This window comes from Quercus lobata, chromosome 1, assembly GCF_001633185.2.
Source record: "Quercus lobata isolate SW786 chromosome 1, ValleyOak3.0 Primary Assembly, whole genome shotgun sequence".
NCBI lineage: Eukaryota > Viridiplantae > Streptophyta > Magnoliopsida > Fagales > Fagaceae > Quercus > Quercus lobata.
In genome coordinates this window covers 14,088,430-14,107,916 of record NC_044904.1, presented here as the reverse complement: position 1 = coordinate 14,107,916, position 19,487 = coordinate 14,088,430, and the positions used below count along the sequence as shown (strand labels likewise).

General features: G+C 32.5%; 2 protein-coding genes across 2 annotated transcripts; both read right to left on the bottom strand.

Annotated features, from left to right (window-relative positions):
* Window positions 1-148: 148 nt before the first annotated feature.
* Window positions 149-3,637, bottom strand: LOC115980223 (GDSL esterase/lipase At5g22810). Its single transcript, XM_031102524.1, has 5 exons — window positions 3,245-3,637; window positions 3,012-3,142; window positions 2,301-2,534; window positions 1,331-1,586; window positions 149-520 (listed from the first exon to the last, which is right to left on the bottom strand). Exons 1-5 carry the CDS (start codon window positions 3,483-3,485, stop codon window positions 327-329), a joined length of 1,056 nt encoding a protein of 351 aa, XP_030958384.1. The 5' UTR covers window positions 3,486-3,637; the 3' UTR covers window positions 149-326.
* Window positions 3,638-6,127: 2,490 nt separating this feature from the next.
* On the bottom strand, window positions 6,128-12,547 carry LOC115980137 (threonine dehydratase 1 biosynthetic, chloroplastic-like). Its single transcript, XM_031102446.1, has 7 exons — window positions 12,037-12,547; window positions 10,577-10,756; window positions 9,533-9,802; window positions 8,678-8,884; window positions 7,801-8,055; window positions 6,575-6,709; window positions 6,128-6,435 (listed from the first exon to the last, which is right to left on the bottom strand). The coding sequence occupies exons 1-7, from the start codon at window positions 12,508-12,510 to the stop codon at window positions 6,295-6,297; spliced, it is 1,662 nt and encodes a 553-aa protein (XP_030958306.1). The 5' UTR covers window positions 12,511-12,547; the 3' UTR covers window positions 6,128-6,294.
* Window positions 12,548-19,487: the final 6,940 nt, after the last annotated feature.

Below are 19,487 nucleotides of genomic sequence, written 5' to 3'. Positions count from 1 at the left end.
CATCAAGTCGAACCATGTTAATTATATATTCCACTTTCTCTCTCTTCTCTCAATTACCCAACAATAATTTTAACAAGTATATTTGTGACACAAATTTAAAGTAAGTAAAAGATAAGACAGTTGTAGTCTTTATTTTATTTCTTGTCAGAACATACAAAAACAATTAACTTATATAGAAATCTGAATATACAACTCACAAATCCTGCTGTTTTTTTACTTTCACCCAAGTAGAACCACAAATCAAGAGAAACACTAATAACCAAACTTGAAACAACATCAATCAAAGACTAAAGCAGAATAATGTTGATGTAGATGCAAGTGCTTGACTAGCCGATGAGGGAGATGCCATCTATGAGCAAATTATCGGCTAAAATTTTGTTTGCAGCCTCTGATGGATGGAAACTGTCCCAGAATACATACTCCGATGCATTGGCACATGTGCCAACTGATTTTGGATTGCATAGTATTGATGTTTCTAGCAACCCTGTTCCACAGCAACCCCTTCTTGCCTCAAAAAACCCTGTAATCACACAGATTATAGTAATTAGTCAATTAATGTCAATGTCCAATGAGTTTGTTCTCTTAATAGAGGCTCACACTGAGCTGGGCCATGCTCAAATTTGTAGGATTTTTTTTTTAATAATATGGGTGACTGAGCAAAATTGGTTAATAAAAAATTTATTCTGAAATTAAAAAAAAAAAAATTAAAAAAGAAGGAAAAAAGAAGAAGAGGGAGACGTGATTAGGTTGATTTGGGCTTTCCCTGGGTCAAAGCAATCATGCCCTATTGGGTTTGAGTGGCCCAAAATGGTCTGACCTTATTGGCAGAACTAGCCCATGTAAAAGCCTTTTTAACGCTTTGGGTCTAACCTGAGCTTAATGGTAAGTCTAATTAGTCTGTTCTTTTGAAAATGGGGTTATTTGAAAAGTACAAAGTTTAGTTTTAAACAAATTTGGAGTTATTTATTTAATTATTTATTGATTTGGAACTAAATTTTTTTTCTTTATGAAAAAGCTATACTTTAAAATATATAAATAAATATTTTAGTCTAGAAAAGTTATACTTTGAAAAAGTGTAATTTGAAATTGCTTTACCAAATGAGCACTTTGTCTATTTTTTAACCAATTAGAGGAAAAATGAATGAATAATTTCTCTAATTTCTAACACTATTATGATTAATTAGACTAATGTTATTAATCAGTAACTAATAAGTTTTGTTTCTCGAAAAAAAAAAGTAACTAATAAGTTTTAAACAAAATGATAGTGTTTAAGGAGTTGGGCTTGAGATGTGGCACACAAGCCCAAGAGTCAAAGGAGTAATCCACGTACCATTATCTGTAGGTTTAGTGACAAGATCGAAGAGAGTTTTGTAGATGTCAAAGACAACCAAATTGAGGCCAGAAAGCTTTTTTTGCAACCTCAGAGATGTGGCATTGAGCTTTGTATTGAAGGAAACTGCATCATGGTTTAACCTAGCCACACACTTGTTGCTATCCAACCCAAATATTGTGATGGCTGCTGGCAGGCATCCAATTGGGGGCAGTGTTGTCACTCCAATTTTCCTAGCTCCCAAATCATATAGGTTCTGTCACAAAATGTTGTTTAGCAATGTGAAATTGGACTTTTTTTTTAAAGTTGCATATAACTCACAATCATTCATATAAACACTTTAATACAGTGTTGTATTTTTGTAGAGTTTTTTTTTTTTTTTGGTGGGGGGAGATAAATAGGGTATAATTTAAATCTATAGAATGCACTTTATAATGATTGCTCTTATCATCAAATTAAGACACTAGTTGGTTTTTGGTGTAGGATGTGTTTGAATCACAAATCTCTTATTTGACGACAAGAGACTTTAGCGGTTGAGCTAACTAGAACTTAGTTTTGATCCAATTGGTGAAAAATATGAACATTAAAAGTGAAAAAATTCAACAAATTTCTGGTGAGTCTAAAATAATGACTAGTCTCACTGTTGAACTAGCTGACTAGAACATGTAGGAAGAACATATTGGGGGCACTTATGACTTATCAATGTGGAAAGTATATGAGTGTTTCCGTGATTAGTGGGTGATAATAAGTGTAGCAGTAGTGATACAATTTTTTTTTTTCCACAATTATTGACTTAAAACTTTTGTGATTAGTGTGTGATAAGGTGGTGTCAATGACTTACCATCAGAACAAGTGAAAAAATATTGTGATTTTTTTTTGGGCAAAGTACACTACAGTTACTTTCTATCTTATACATTAGAGAATGGCTAAACTGCTAAAGTAAACTCCATTGATGGTTTATATGAGGGACCTGAATGAAATCTGTATAGGATCGAATGAGAATGTCTGAGAACTGATCAGGAGTATAGGCCTCGTAAAGAAAAGGATCAATGTAATAGTTCTGAACAAAGTCACTGCTCCCAGCACTAATAAGATAGACTGCACCAGATATTATTGATGAGGCATTTGATCTCCCAGCAATTTCCGCCAACTTAGTCTTGTACTCCTTGTAGTACTCCAGCTGCTGCTCTAATGGGATCGCATTCTACACCACCAAAATCCCCAACAACATATTATATCATGTCATATGTGCATATAATATATGAACAATAAGGCTGCAATAATATAGATACAACCAATTTTATAACTTTTTTCATAATTTATTAATATAGGATAAATTGTGATTAGTAGCATCACTTTCAAATAAAACCACCACTGATATACTTGCATTGTACATTGATCACTATTTGTTAGCTTGCCAGTAGTGAAAATGTTATGTCATCAACTTTATCAATATAAGAATAAGAGTGAGAGAAGATATTATGCTTTCAATAATGTTATGAACACAATTTTTTTCACAACAAAATTTATAATTACTGAAGTGATTGACGGAAAGTGGTGGACACAATTGACACTCACGGACTCCACCATTAGAGTCTACCACTCGACCACTTTAACAATTGTGAAATTTGTAACAAAAAATGTTGTGTCTGTAACATTATTTTGCTTGTAGTGTCTTTACATATAATTTGGCTGTAGCATCAAAGTAACCAGAAGCAGCTGAGGCAAAGTTGGCACCACCCAAGAGGTTCTTTCCTTTGGCTTTTTTGCTAAGATAGGCTGGTGGATAAGAAGTGAAGCCTAAGTTTTCAGCTGTGATTGAAGAAAAAACAAAAATGAGAATTTCATTAGAGAACAAGTAGAAGACATTGACATTAAGAGAGTGAGAGTTTTTTGAGAATCAATCATATGTACCAGTGAAGTCTGAGGCAAGCTTTCCATTGCAGAACCTCCCGGTTGGTTTGTGTTTCACAAAGTCTCTTCCATAAGGAAGGAAATTTGATTTTATAATGGTCTCGAGGTCGTTGTTGTTACCCACATCAACAACAGAGTCCCCAAATATGATCAATGCGGGAACCAGAGGCTGCCCATTTGCCACAAAGAGCAATAGAACCAGAAAAAGAAAGGAAGCCAAGAAAGAACTTAAGAGGCTCATTATTATAATCTGTTCTCAGCAGTGATTTTCTTGCTGTGAGAGAGAGAGAGAGAGAGAGAGAGAGGAGGTTCAGAACATGGATTACTAGGGAAGTGGGAATTTAAGGAGTGCATGGAAGTGGAGGCTTGAAGTTCAATAACTAGTCTGAGCTACAGGTACACGTTTCTCCAATAAAGAAACAGTCTGAGTTACAGGTACACCATCTATTTTCCTTCACCAACATTTTGAACCTTCTTAATCTTAGAATAGTGAAACACACGACTAATCACCAAGCCAAAAAAACGTCCATTGGAGGGTACAATAAACGTGACCAATTTTTTTTATGCGAAAATACAAAGATAAGGTTTAAAAACTGCGGTAACAATAATGTGATTGGTTAATTTAATAAATATATATTTGAATTACTTTCTTGTTATTAGTGAGATTAATTTAAAAACTTATTCAGTAAAATTTGCAATATTTTAGTATTTATTATTATAACAATAATGCTATAGACATGATCATCCAAAAAAAAAAAAAGCTATAGACATAACATATTATACAACTTGTTGAGATGATAAATTGTAATTAATGCAGCATCACTTTCATTGAGACCACGAGTGAATTTACTTTTATTGTCCACGGATAACATACAGTCACCTCAACAATTATTAAAAAATGTAGTGTCATTATATTTATTATTTTTATAAATGGTTAATTTTTTAGTGAGCCCAATCTAGATTATCCTTCCCTAGTGCTGTTTTCAAAAAGTTATCTGAAACTCCAGTTTCAAAATGTGATATTTTGCGTTTGAAAAAATGCAATTTCTAGTAAAATTACAGTGCCAAACGCACAAGTATTGGCGTTTTTAATATAAACACGCGTTAAGGATTTTAAAATAGCCTATCCAAACGGGCTCCCTATCTACATAAGAAATGGTTGCAATCCTTTGTATAAGAAACAGAAACTTCGTAAAAGATATGGGATTATGTGTGTTACAAATTAAAAAACTACAAGAGGATATGTCTCTAACTAAATTCAATTGAAGTGTCGTGAGGAAGTATGTTTTAGCTGTCCTGGCTTCTATGACAGCCTCTCTTATTAAATGTATTTAGCTCAAATAAAAGAGGATTGACTTAAATTCAATGACTGTATTTAGCCATTTGGTCATATATGGCTGCAAACTTTAGTTTCTTACCCTTGTATTTTCTACGTTGTGTCATTTACTACTAGCAGCTCTCCAATCACAATCACAACCTTTGTCCATAAAATTCTCTAGTCTGAAGTCTGAAACATAGCCAGTTGGCCACACACATGGAAAGCCCTTATATATTTCATGCTTGAGCAATTTCAAATTTTCAATCTATTTAAAGGGCAGTGGAAACCCAACTACATGCATAATCAACCTTTTCGATGTGGGACAATGATGTCCTTTTGCTACATGGGGCTTCTGTTTTATTGCCCTTGATTTCTTTTCTTAGGGGTTATGGTATAGTGCTGTATTACTGTGATTTCGTGTTCATTTATACTATTAATCCTATTTGGGATTTGGTGGGTATTAATTGATGTTACCTTCCCTCCTAACTGGTGTTGAACCTCTCTTTTTGGGGAAAAAAAAGGTACATTAACTATTATTTTAGGAGAGCATGACTAGAGTATATGCTAATCCCAAAGGATGAGATTTTCTAATATGCTATGGTTAGTTCGATTATGGCATGTGGCCAAAGGCAGATTTTCATATTTTATAAAAATGGTAGGCTAGCTATGTTAAATGACTCCAAAGTCTTGTTTGGTGTGGTCAAAGAAGTACATCCACACGAAAGGCCCAACTACAATGTACCATCTTTTGTTATAAGCAACTAAAAGTTGATGTTAGTGACATTGCTCACCTCAGACTATTTTGTATGTTCATTATACATGAATTTTAGTTTAATATTCCTACTTAGTAATGTTCATTATACATTAATTTTGGTGAAGTGGTTTTACATTACAAAGTAAAAAGTGTCAAATATACATAATGGCATAAAAGTCAGATAACATATTTTCCTTTCTCCTTTCCTTGTAAACCAAAGGAGTGGAAGATGTATTCCACTCTTTTTTCCCCACACCCACTCACACAGGGAAAATAGTTTTCTTCTCTTTTCTTTCCCTTACTCTTAAGCCTTGACAATCCTTTAAGTTCATTATTAGTCCAATGAAGTGATCCATTAGAGACACTTTATTGAGAATATGAATCAATAAATGGTCCTCCTTTAAGTTTATATTATAGGCCTTGACTATCCTCCACCAATAGGTTGCATCGTTTACAATGGTAATAAAAATCAAACATAGGAGATGACTTAGAAATTTGATGTGCAATGATCTGGTGGAAGTACACACAATTGGGAAGAGCAATAAGTTAGTTGTAACATTCATTATATTTGGGGTAAAGTCCACAACAATTAACCTACAGCTCAGTTAATTTATGCTCCAAGTTAAATGCATAATTACACACAAGAATATCAGACTACGAGAAATAGGATAAGATTCCCTCCCATTTAAATCCTCTAATTCCCTCCAATTTATGTGAGATGTGATATTTATTTGATTTTTATGTGGTTTACATGAGGTTTTTTTTTTAAGACCATTGGATTTTTTAAGCACCATGTGTCTTACATCTCAATTAAAATGGGAGGAACTTGGAGGTTTAAATAGAAGGGGATCCTTCCAGCTAGAGACACCAGCTTTAGTTTCTCGTTCTTTTTTTTTCCTGATGATTTCATTCCTTGGCTCCTTACTTCCCTTTGTATAAACAGCTTAGATATAATCAGTGCACATACAGTGTCATCCACTAATGCAACTGAAGTTGCAAAGCTTTGTTGCTAGTTTCAAATGCATAATCACATCCTAGAGTGTCAGCCAAAGCCTTAAATTCATCCATCTCTGAGCTTACAACTTGGAGACCCATCAATACATTTCCACCACTCTCACCCTGGAAATGAGGACAACACATATTTTAGCGACAAGAAGCAATATCTAAATGAACAAATCAGTTTAATGAAAATTATCAAAATAAATTGAGCTTTTGCATAATTGAGAGACCAATGTGCTAGAAGAATATTAAGCACAACCTGTCCTTGGTAGTGGAACAAGTTCATAGTCCAACGGCCATTGAAGGCATTCAGTAATTTCATCAGAACACCTGGCCTGTCTGGGATTACAAATCGACAGAGAATCTCATTTTCTATACTTGATTGATCACACGCCTGAAAGATATCCAAGGGTTGGAATCAGAACTAGTACCCATGTGATAACAAACTGAATATGAACAATTTCATAAATTTTTCTCTTAGTATATTTCTAACACTTGCTTATTGCATTACATAGGAAAGTCATTAAAAATTAAAAATTAAAAAAGAAAAAGAAAAAAGGCTTTGGAATCTTATTATAAGATATCGATCTTAACAGAGCTATGATCAAAGTATTAAAATTTTAATTCTTCTCATATATAACTTGTAAGCAACTAAACTGAGAGTAAATTAAAAAAAAGATGAGTATCAAGAGTCTAATTAAAATTAGTTGGACCAATAAACTATCTTGCCATGTAAACAATCTACAAACCATGAGCTTCAGATCTGAGAGCCATTACAATTTCAATCAGGTATCCACAAATTTGCAGGGTAAATCTCAACAAAGTGGAGGTTGGCACTCCCAGAGTAAAAAGACAAAATAATGAAAGACAGTTAATACGATTTCCAAAAAAAAGAGAGTAAAGGTAATCAGATGATTAGGGTAGCTAACAAAAAATGTAAATCATTCTTGACCAAGTCATTATTCGTGAGGTTGAGTTTTATTTTTTTACTTTTTTTAAAGTTGGAAGTATATAACATTTGTCTGAGCTCAGAAACTGTATGGAATTTGACACAGCTATTAAGATGAGCAACAAGCAGTGAAAATGTGGACCAACATTTAACTTGTTTTTCTTTCAACATAAATTTCAGCAAAATGAGTATATTTTATTTTACTGCCTTGGTTTCTATTATTTAGTTGGCAACTTTTTGGAACAAAATTACTTTAAAAATGCATACCAAAAACTGCAGGTTTTTTTTTGGTGCATAAAAAATTCATTGAAAAACAAACATCAACATGCAGAGATATTCTTTCCTAATGGAAATGATCAGCCCCAAAGGAAAGACCTCGGGCAAGAGAACCAGAAACAAATGAAGAGCAAGCCCATTTTGTTAGTGATAGTTATCAAGAACAAAATGTTGCTCTTAGGTGCAGAAAATCCAATGAAACAAAAAGATGGAACATAAATGGCTTATTGGACATGATGAAAAGTACTTTGTTGCCATACCAGTCCGGAAAACTGTTCCAATTTTTCCCTCTTCTGTGGAACAATTGTCAAGAAGACAGCCTCAGGCTCATGCTGCCAACCAACATCAGCAAGTTTGGATACCAACCTAAGTTTATTGAAGTTCATGTTTGCTCCACTGGTTACTGCTACAACATTTTCATCCTGCAGTCCATAATATTTGCAATATGCTTTTGCTCCAGCAATGGCAAGGGCCCCTGCTGGTTCAAGTATGCTTCTTTTTTCATCGAACATGTCCTGCAGCCAAAATTCCAATCATAATTCGTAGTACTCAAAATAATACAATTTCATTGCCGCAATTCCTTCAAAAATATGTGCACGCTTAGTTAATAACTGTTTTTTTTCCTTTTTCTTCTTTCTTTCTTTCCATCTTTATTTTGAGCTGTGCAAGCAAGAAATGACTCCTTAACCCAACTAGAATGTGAGGGTTAGCAATTTTCTTAATGAAATGCTCTTTCAAGATGCATCTGAGAAGGCTCTTTTTCCTTCCTAAATGAATCAGATATTGTTAAACTGGCAGTGCACATTTACATTTTTATGTTTTCTCTTTCCTTACTGAAGTGGTGACTTCAAGAAAAATAAAAAGAATATTCGTTTATTCATTCTGTGGGAATCAAGTTGTCCACTTCATTATTTGTGAAACAGATATTTGAGAATCAGGTGCAAAAATAGCACAGAGATAACCTATAAACATAAGCTATGAAATGGAATGCCCATCTAAGGCTTATGAAAAAGCCTAAAGGCTAAGCCGTATTTCATTAAATTTAAAAAGGAAACAACAGACTATTTCATGTAGTATAAAATCAAGGGTCCTCTGTGATGCAAAGCTTGTGGGCTAAAAGTAGGAAGAATGACTAACCTTTATTGATGCACAGATAGCATCATGGCTAACAAGAACTACCCCATCAATCAGTTCTCTGCACAGCCGGAATGTTTCTTCCCCAACCTCTTCAATAGCTACCCCTTCTGCAAAATTTCCCATTTTATCTAGCACAATTCTCTGCCCATGATAGAGTGATAGTGCCATTGAATTTGCATCATATGGCTCCACTCCAATGATTTTGACCTACATTAGAGATATTAAATGTAGTGCTAATTATGGTTTTATTCACATGGAACTAGAAGATCTACACACAGTGGCTAAAATAAATTTGAGATGCAAATTAAGCATCACATAGCAGGTGGGACAAACAATTGACCATATGCATCGATGAATTCCAAGAATTTAAATGTTGATATATCATTAAATTTGGGGTTAAGGCTTAGTTGTTGTTGTTATATTTAAGATTAATAAATGAACAGATAAAAATCTTTTGATGTCTAACCCCAAATTCTTTGGGCGTAGCAGATATTTACCTTGAGCAGTCTATAAGTTAAATTCTAGGAGTCTATACTTTTCTTCTTTTCAGCCTTTAGATGTCTTTGCATATATAGGGTATCCTAAAGATTTTTTCCCCCCATAAGGTTACATTTCTTATTTGAAATGTTACATAAAGAACTGCCCCTGGCCTTAATTGCCATGTTTCAACACAGCTTTAACAACATCCATACCCTCAAAACAATGTGCTCATAATTAACTTGAAGTATAATTCTAGTGACTTGAATTCAAAAAACTGTAGTACCTTTAACTTTGTATACTTTCTCCATCGCGCCATTGAAGTCATTGCCTAAGTGCATTGCTTAATTAAAATTTTAAGAAAACAATGTCACATACCTCAGGACAAACTGACTTCACATAGGCAGCAATTCCAGCTATTAGGCCACCACCACCAACAGGCACAAAGATGGCATGCAATGGAGCACGTAATTGACGAACAATCTCCATTCCTACAGTCCCTTGCCCTGCTATAATATCTGGATGATCAAAACCAGGTACAAACGTTCGACCTTCTTCTTTGGCCCGATGTTTTGCATATTCTTGTGCTTCAGCATAGCTCTCACCAACAAGTACAACTGTAGCACCTAACCTCTCTACTGTCTTCAGCTGAACAAAACGGATGTAATACCAAATGCTTGAGGTTCTAAAATGTTACAACATAATCGGACACAAGAACAAAAGCTTTTACTACTAATTGGGGCAAATTGCATTTTTCTTTAAGTATAGGACAGTTACAAGGTATTAAAACTATTATGTATTAAAAGTTCAAACCTAACGATGTTCCCTTTTAAATAAAATTCAAATTTTATTTTATTTTTTAAAATGTGCTTGACCCACATTTTAATATCCTTAAGGACTCTCCAATATCACACACATGTCACATCACATGTCACATCACATGCACAATTTGAACAGTCATCATTGTGCATGTGACATTAGCTATCATGTCAGACGTGATGTGTTTGTCATAAATAAGGATATTAAGATTAAAAAGATGTAAACAAGTATTGTGGTGCTTGTTAAGATTTCTCTATATAGATCATACTTAATAAAAATAACAAAAAATTAGTAAAAGGATTGTTAAAAAGGATAAAAATTTGTCAAAAATGACAAAAAAGTTGTTAACGAGCACCTTACGGTGCATATTAACACAACCCTTAAGATTATTAACATGTGAGTCTAGGCACATTTTTTTTTAATATATATATATATATATTTATATATATTCCGAAAGTTTGATAGAAAATATTTAGAGGGGGGGGGGGGGGATTGCTTTGTTTTAAACTTAAAGGGGAATTGCAACTGCCCTATACTTTTTAGAGGAAAGTACAATTTACCCTAATAATTGTGACATATATATAAGGGGAAGAGGGTATCAACTTTGATTTCAGGAGTTGTGGTAGGCATGGCGACCACTGCATCAACACCTAGTTTTTGTGCAGATAATGCAACTCCTTGGGCATGGTTCCCTGCTGAACAGCAAATAACTCCCTTGCGCAACTGTTCCCTTGAAAGCTTGGCCATCATATTATAAGCTCCCCGTAGCTTGAAGGAGAACACCTAGCAGTTTGAAAAGCATTAACTGCATGTGTTAGCGCTTATAGAGTATTAATTAGACAATAGATTTCTGTTCGTGAAACGTTGAAGAGACACAAAAAGATTTAGGAGGGCATTTTCAAAAAAAGCATTTCTAGAGCATTAGCAGCATCTTGTATGTTAAATATTAAATTTTTAGCATTTAACACATCAAGCACAAAAAATCACCTTCATGAAATGTGTCAAATGCACAAAAAATCACCTTCACGAAATGTGTCAAATGCCAAATTTGGCATTTGTTACGTACCAGTAGATGTGCTATTTGTTTTTTTTTTTTTAATTAAATTTTATTCAAACTTTCTCACTCTTTCATACAAAATAATGAAATATCTTTCACTCTTCCATACAAAATATCGTTCTTAATTAAAAAGAATAAAGAAATAATATTTAAATAAAATAGTAAAATAATAAAAATATGTGATCGATGTAGAGTGTATTTTAAGTGGTGTGTTAAAAACTTAAAATAGATAAGGTAACATTTTGATATGTTAAAGTAGTGGTATGTTTTTAGAAAGTTTGATGATAATGCTAAGAATAAACACCTTGGAAAGGCCACAATCCTTTTCTTTTCTTTTTTTTTCCAATTTGTCCTTAAGTGAATTAGGAGGGCCTATTAACGCTAACTCTATTTGATTATTTTTCAACGCTCACAGCCTAGCACATCAACAAATAATTAAAAAAAATGTTATATTCTTTGATTTATTTTTATTTTTTTAGCTTTTTCTTTTTTCAAAGGCAACTCAATTATACAGGAGATAGCACAAACTGTATTACAAACTTTTTTCCAAACAGTTGATGTAGTGAGTAGTTATTAATAAATAAACAAGTAATGTTAATAGTAGACTCAATAATCTGTCACATTAATAGTTTGTAAAAATATTATAAAATAGATTGTGACTATAACATTACTCAATTGAGTTAACAATAAGACTAGAGTCACAATATATTTCACAACAACCTATATGATAACTTGACAATGATAGATAATAAAATGGTGTCAATAATGAGGCAATATGATAATCAATAATAACTTTTGAAATTTATATGAAATTTTTTGTTTAAAAGTATTTTTTGTTGTTGATAATTTGATAGTTATATTGGGAGGATGATTTGAACCTCAAAACTCTTCACTTTCGTGTGTACCATTACCAAAGGAATCTTCAAAAAATAATAAATAAACAAACAAACAAAAAAAACCCCAAATATTTTGCATTAAACAAAAGCAAAACCTGAGAAGTACTTACTCCGGGTTGAAGGTCTTCTCTCTTGAGCCAAATATGAACATCAAGCTTCTCAGAGAGCTTTGAAGCATATTCCAATGGCGTCTCGACCGCAACATCATAAACCTTAGATAACAATATCTCATTCAAGTAATTGATGTCCTTGTGGTTGTGATTGTGACTCTCTCCCGCCAACTTTTTTGGCACAGCTCCTAGAAAGCCACTCTCATAAACTAACGACTCAGCAGGAACTCTCATCAACTGGGGGATATGTGAGGGCTTAGGCAGCTTCGTCTTTTTATGAGAATTCAGATTTGAAGCCCTGTGGAAGATCTCAACCTTTTGGTTTGTCAACGTTGCAGTAATATTGGACACTTGGTTTTTGTGAGACTTCTCGGCTTTGTTTATGGTTAAGGTTTTGGTTTTTTGGAACAGTGAGTGGCACGGTGTGGTGCCAAATAGAGGAGTGGGTGAATATTCGAAACAGAGAGCCTCCATTGCAGAGAGAGAGAGTTTAGTGGTTGCAGAGATTAGTACAAAGCTTTGTAAGAGTAAGCGTCGGAAAGAATGACCTCCGCGAACATTGCTATATAGAGGGCTCTGACTTGCTCCCCATATCTATAAACACTTATACTATGGAGTAATTATCGCGTCAAGGTACACGGTAGTGAGTATTTTACTGATTGAATTATGAAAAATTTGACTTGTAAGAAATAATTTTAGACATAAATTTTAATATTGGCCTCCTAGATTTTTTCTAAAAATATGTAATGCATTTATATACTCTTTCTATTCTAATTTATTTGTCCGGTTTGAAAAGTCAAATTTTGTAAGGGAATATCATTTATTATCTTGTCTGTCTTATAAAAATATATAAGTTTACAAAACTACCCTTAAATAAATCTATCAGTTTTTTTTTTTAAAGAGTTGTTTTTAATGAGGCAACTAATAAAAGGTGCCCCAATAAGATTGATTTTTTAAAAATATTTGTTAGTTTTCTTTTCAAATAGTTTTGAAAATAAAGTAGGGGGTATAATAAGAATATTAGTAAATTAATTAATTTTATTTTTAGAAACAGAACAATATTTTGGGACATCCTAAAATGGAATGGAAAACAAACAAAGTAAGACGGAGGGAGTAATTGACTAGTACATTATTTTTATTTTCATTTAATTACTCTTATGTCATACATAACTTATATAACTTAGATAGAGAAAAACCTGATTATGATTCAGTCAACTTCGATTCAAGATATAACGTTTTTATCTTTAAAAAAAAAAAGTTATGATCTTTTCATATAAAAAGAAAAAAAAAAAAAAAGAAAGTGTATTTAATATATACTATACATAAGAAAATATCATATTATAAATCAAAATTACAAACATTCAATGTATATGCAATAAATAAATAATATATATGTATATATATATATATGTGTGTGCATATGTGTTATTCTTTGGATTTAATTTTTTTATTATAAATTTAGTGTGCGCATATGTGTGTTATATGTATATATATAATAATTTTTTATTATTATAACGCGTTAATTATTGTTTCTTTTTCTCATGTATTCTTTTTATCAAAACCATTTTATTTTTAAGTATGGGACAGTGAGCGTGGGTTTGGCTACAGATCAAAAAGTTAATTTACTTTACTATTCAGTTATTTTTGCTACTATTTTTTGGTTTTACTGTACTTTTTGGTACTATTCATGGGTTTCACTGTAACATTTCAGCTAATTTTTACTTTTATATACAGTACTTTTAATAAAAAATTTTCAATTTCAACAAAATAAGCGGATCTTAAACATTGACAGTCACAATTTAAGTATAGATTTTTGTTTGTTGGGTCCCTCTAACTCATGGTTTAGCTTTTTAAAAAAAATAATAATAATAATTAGGTTCGGTACGTAACATATCATTTAAAAGTTAAAACCCAACTTGTTTGTTGCTTGCTTGCTACGTACCCAGCACGCAATTTTAAAAATCGGGTATAAGCCAGCAACCTCGGATTGGATGCACTATCAATGCAACGTCAATCTGAATATACTAATGTGAGTAATGTCAATCTAACTTCTTGATCTTAGCCAAAAGGCCTCCAAAGTTTTGGACACCAATCTGAATATACTAATTTCTAATACTCTAATAGAATATATCCAGCACCAATTTATATTCCCCTAGATTCATCCTCCCCCATTTTGTTTTTCTATTGATCAATTAACCCACCATTCATTTATATGTATGCATGGTATCAATCTTGTTATTCCCATTTTTTTACCTTACAAACAGTCTGTACTGGGTTGTTGTCAGAAATTTTTATTTGGGGACCAATTTATGATACTAATTTATTAATTTATACAAATTTCCATAAACATGCACAAACACAAACATTTATACACATATATAACTTAGTGTCTTTCATAATGAATCTTTAAAGTTTTCATTTTTAATATAAGTTTCCAAATTATTAACCAAAGTGAGTAAAAAATTTTCAATTGAACTAATATAGTATTCAAAGATATGAATGATTCAAAACTTTAATAAACACAAAAACATGTTTTACACTAAAAATGAATGTGAGAAAGAAAAAAAGAAAAAAAAAAATCTCTTTAACGCTAGACCAATTGGACAATTTTTTTTAGAGTATAATTGGACTAGCTCAAATATTTGGGAGAGCCAAGTCCTATTTTTGTAGAATAATAATTAAAATGTTAAGTATAGATTAAAATATTTTTAAAACTTCACTCATGCATGTAGCTCTGCCACCGGGTCTGTACGAGAATTTTCTTATATTATTGCTAACTTAGTTTTGCATGGAATTGCAACGTTCCTAACGGGCTAAATACGTTTCACAACCAAAATAAATAATAAATAAATAACATACAAACTGGCTGAATACAATTAAGCAATAATAGTTCTTGAGATAGTACCTGTATTATCTCAAAAAAAAAAAAAAAGAGATAGTACCTGTAGAGTATAGACACAAAAAATGTCACACTCGACGACTGATATGGTAGATTGCTAGTAGTAAGTAAAAAAGTGATGTCAGTAGTGAATTCAGATAAAAACTAGTAGTAAAAATTTGTCAATTCAAATGTTGTGAAATTTTTTATATCTGTTGCATTTACTCAAAAGTTCCTGGCTTCAAGCCAACACTTTAAAAAAAATTATAAATTTATAATGGCGTTTTTTTAAATTTTATTGTGGCGATCAAGGAAACAAGTACTTTTAATGAGACGGAAATTAACTGCCACAATAAATTTGTGCAGTCTTGAGTTTGATCACCAAATTGGAGATAATCCACAGCATAAGAATTTTTATTGTTAATTTTCCAAGGAAATAGAAGAAAGAAGATCTAGGAATCTTAGAACTCACTTTATTGAAATGATAAGTAACAAGAAGTATATAAAAAAAAAGTAACACTTGTTAGAGAACATCAAATTTCATTCTCTTTATTTGACACTTTTATTTTCCGTTTTTTGGCACGAACTTTTCCGGCAACGTAATTAACTCATTGTTCCATCAATGCCAAGCCATTGACCAACAAAGATGGTGTTGCAATTCAGGTTAGGGTTGATAGCAGTGAAGAAGTCAACATTGAGACTGAATTTTTGAACAATGCCAGAACAAGTATCGCCTTGTTGTGCACCATAGACCGAAATGCATTCTAGACCAGTAGATTTACACTCTCCGAACCAACTGCACCACAAATATAGGTAGTCAATATATATGAAAAATATATATATTAAAAACTACTACTAAGTAGTAAATTGAAATCGCTATATTAATTGTAAGAGGAAATGTAATCATAGAACTCACAGTCGAATAGTCTACCCTCGGTAAAGGAGATGATGAGAAGGAGAGAGAGCACTAGAATCAAGTTGAGAAAAGTGTTGTTACGCTTGGCCATGTTCTCTCACTCTTTTACTCTCAAGTAAGAATTCTCTTTTCTTTGGGTAGTGACTTTAGAATACCGTGGAGTCTAATTTATAGGTGAGCTAGAGCACATCAAAGAAACCAAAATATGTTGTAGAACTTCATCACAAACTTTGCTTTAACAAAAGCCGGCTTTCTAGAGCGTTTTTCTTTTTGTTTTAGTTTAAGCTCATTGTGAACATGGCGGGTTACACAACTCTTAGTTAGTGGAAAAAGTATTACAAAGTTGTGCTGGGTAGGCCAGGCCTAGGTGGGACTTGGTTTGCATTTTCTTTCATTAGATTCCTATATTGTTCTAAATAAAATAAATAAAATCCTAAATCTTCTTCCTTCTCTTTCCTTGGGGGAAAAATTTTGTATTCTGGTGCTGCAGACTATCTCCAATCGGGTGATCAAGCTATATATACCATTGCCAAGCAAAAAACTTATTGCAGCGTCTTAATAAATTACATTTTAAAAGAACACAGAATTGTGACTAGTGCAGGGTGCTTACTGCTTAGTGTGATGAAGGATCCAGTGTTCTTATAAATAGACACCATGTCTATTTAGCATCAGCTTATAAACTCAGTTTTTAACTTTTAACTTTTATGTTCAACTTTTTAAAATCTTACTTTTTCCTGCATTTTCTCACTTTTTCAAAATTTTTAAGGTACAAATATGCTTTAGCACATTTTCAACAAAAAAGTTTTCATAAAAAATTTAAATAAGATGTTCCCAATGTGTCTGTTTGGGAACAACTTATTTTGTTAAGTTGACTGTAGCCACTTAAGTAACCTTATAAATGGATAGACCATATATAAATTATTCTTTTTGATATAATATTACATGAAGTTTGATGAAAATTTTTAATACAAAATTGGAAATTTTAAAGATTTAACTTTTATACTACAAGATGAATGATAGTTCGAAATTTGTATCATACTTATAGCCTTATTCTCTCATTCATGAGATAATTTTTACTTCAAATTTCAAACCTCTTGAATATTAGAATTTAAAATCCAAAACTTTTTTTAAAATTTTTTTATATGAAGGAATTCATAAGGAGAATATTTGCCTAACTCTATGTGAGAGTTTTTGCTTTGAATTTCATTTTGTAACACCTTGGTTCATCTGCGCGCCTATTTGATTTTCTCTATTATGGATCTTGAATTTTCGTAAATTTAGTGTTTTTCGTTTCAAAATTAGTGTGTTATGCACTTATGTTAGTTGAATTTGGTATTAGTATTTTTATTTTTATTAAGTTTGATGAAAACAATATAGTCATTCTTTATGAAATTAATTCAAAGTTTTTGGTACATTAAAGTGCTATATAACACAATTGATGTTATTAATTATTAATAGCACTAATCGTGAACCCACGCAATGCGTAGAAAAATGTGATATAATTACTTTACAAGAATATAATGTAAAATTTGTAGGTTAAATAATAGTGCATGTGTTATTTAAAATTATTTTCTATGTTTATAAGTTTTACATAATAAAACATATACTGTATTTTGCATTCAACAACAATTGATAGTGATATATAAAATTTAATTGAAAGATTCAAATTACATAATTATAATATTGTTTCTTATAAATTGTAATGATGTTATAAAAAGGACATTTTTTAAATTTACCATAATCAGTTGATTAATTTGAACACGTCGAAGAATATTTAAATTTAAAAAATGGTTACCCCCAATCCATCAAACACATGCAACATTTTATATTAAGTTCAAATTATTGTACTTCTAAAAATAAGTTTAAATTATTATATAAGTTTAGAATTGTAATATTTGTTGTAAGGCCGAAGAATTTGTGGTCCCGGCCCACTTTACGTTAGGGCCCAAGGCCTAAGCCGAGGAGACCTATAGCCGAGGACGCATAATGAAAGCCCAAAAAGGCCCAAGGATATGACCGAGGACGATCTTATGCTCAACATCCCATAGAACGCCTAAAGAAAATGACGAACTCAGTGCAGGAACAGACCAAGTGAAAAAGCTGCCAATACAGCAGTGAAGCATGCTGCGTCTGACAGGTCCATGCCTTTCGCCATGCTATTCAGCTTTTACAACCACTCCAGGTATGGGTTGATAGGACAAGTATCAACCCCAGAAAATGGAGCTTACACGTAGACACTAGAAGGGAGGTAAATGCTAGTATAAAAGGGAGGTAAAACCAAGGGGGCCGGGGGGGCCCTTAGGAGGGGAGAATAATAACATTAAGCTCCTCGGATAAGGTCCAAAGACCGGAACCATTCATGTCGCCACCAAAAGAAGGTCTCGTTAAACTCGTTAGGATCACCTTCATACAAATTTCCATAGACACCATGGCTAACCGCTGTTCAGTGACCCGGGCCTACCCTTTCAAACCCACGCTCTACAAATGATATTATTTGGGTCCTTAAATATACAAACCCAATATCTTTTTTGGGTCGCTACAAATTGTGTCCCTACATTTGTTTTTATTTCCAAGTATAAGTATAATGCCTATATTATTGAAACTTGAATTTTAAGGTAATCTTTTTAATATTTATTATTTTTATTACTTTTTTAAGGCCCATATCATTTTCAAAAATGAAAAATAAAAAATGACCCATATCTTTAATTTCTTTTTTTTTTGTTTGTTTTTTTTTTTTTTGGTATCTTTTTGCCCAAAGCTAAAGATTTTGGCTCAAATAGAATAAAATTTTATACTTTTCAGCCCATAAATTTATATAAAAAATAAAAAATAAAAAAATTGACCCCAAAACAAAAAAGGCAACCTAAAAAAATGAATTTAAGGCCTAATTTGTTAAAATGGACTAAATTGATCAAATTGAACCAAAATGGACCAAAGTAGACCAAATGGACCGAACTAGATCGAATAGGGGTTGGTAACCCTTTTTTTTTTTTTTTTTTTTTTTTTTTTTTTGTGATTGGTTGGTAACCTTTTTATAAAGGATAAAATATTTTTTCAATAGGGCCTTAGTACTAGGCCACTTTGAGCCGCCATTTTCTAGATGTAAAAAGTTGTGTGCTCAACTTTTAATGGTGGACCACTATGGAAGAAAACACATAATTCTAATTTTCCTAACTATCGGCACCCAGGATCTGTCCCTACTATCAATTTGCTTTTTTATTGAAATATTGTTAAGGGCCCTTTTGTAGTAATATTGATTTCAACATACATAATTGCATACTCGGCATGTTTAAAAAACCCAATAGCTGTCTCTCTCAACTCGGGTGTCAAGGAATTTGTTTAAATTTATGGCGCAACACCTTTTGTCTTTCTGCAAGTGCCAAGGAATTAGTTTCAGGAACCAATAGGTAAGCAGAAACGAAAACTTAGCAAATAGTAGAAACATGGCCCACGGGGCAAGTTCCACTTTAAGGGGTAGGAATGAAAGGCCAACAACCAAACTTGCCATTCATTTTGATATAGCTCCTCTGCCTTAAAACCTCTATACATAGGGGCATAACTCTGCATTTAAGAGTAAATAGGCTTCACCAAAACATGCCAAGTATGCAATTAATTGGAATCCACTCGATGTTGTACTATGCTCAACTTGTAATGGGT

What these genes read in the sequence shown, in the direction of transcription:
- LOC115980223 (XM_031102524.1), bottom strand. Translation starts at nt 3,485, where the DNA reads ATGAGCCTCTTAAGTTCTTTCTTGGCTTCCTTTCTTTTTCTGGTTCTA. An exon ending in GCTTGCCTCAGACTTCACTG is followed by an intron (nt 3,143 to 3,244) that starts GTACATATGATT and finishes CTTCAATCACAG; the next exon opens with CTGAAAACTTAGGCTTCACT. An exon ending in ATGCTACAGCCAAATTATAT is followed by an intron (nt 2,535 to 3,011) that starts GTAAAGACACTA and finishes TTGGTGGTGTAG; the next exon opens with AATGCGATCCCATTAGAGCA.
- LOC115980137 (XM_031102446.1), bottom strand. Translation starts at nt 12,510, where the DNA reads ATGGAGGCTCTCTGTTTCGAATATTCACCCACTCCTCTATTTGGCACC. An exon ending in CTATCTGTGCATCAATAAAG is followed by an intron (nt 8,056 to 8,677) that starts GTTAGTCATTCT and finishes TTTTGGCTGCAG; the next exon opens with GACATGTTCGATGAAAAAAG. An exon ending in TGTTCCACTACCAAGGACAG is followed by an intron (nt 6,436 to 6,574) that starts GTTGTGCTTAAT and finishes CCTCATTTCCAG; the next exon opens with GGTGAGAGTGGTGGAAATGT.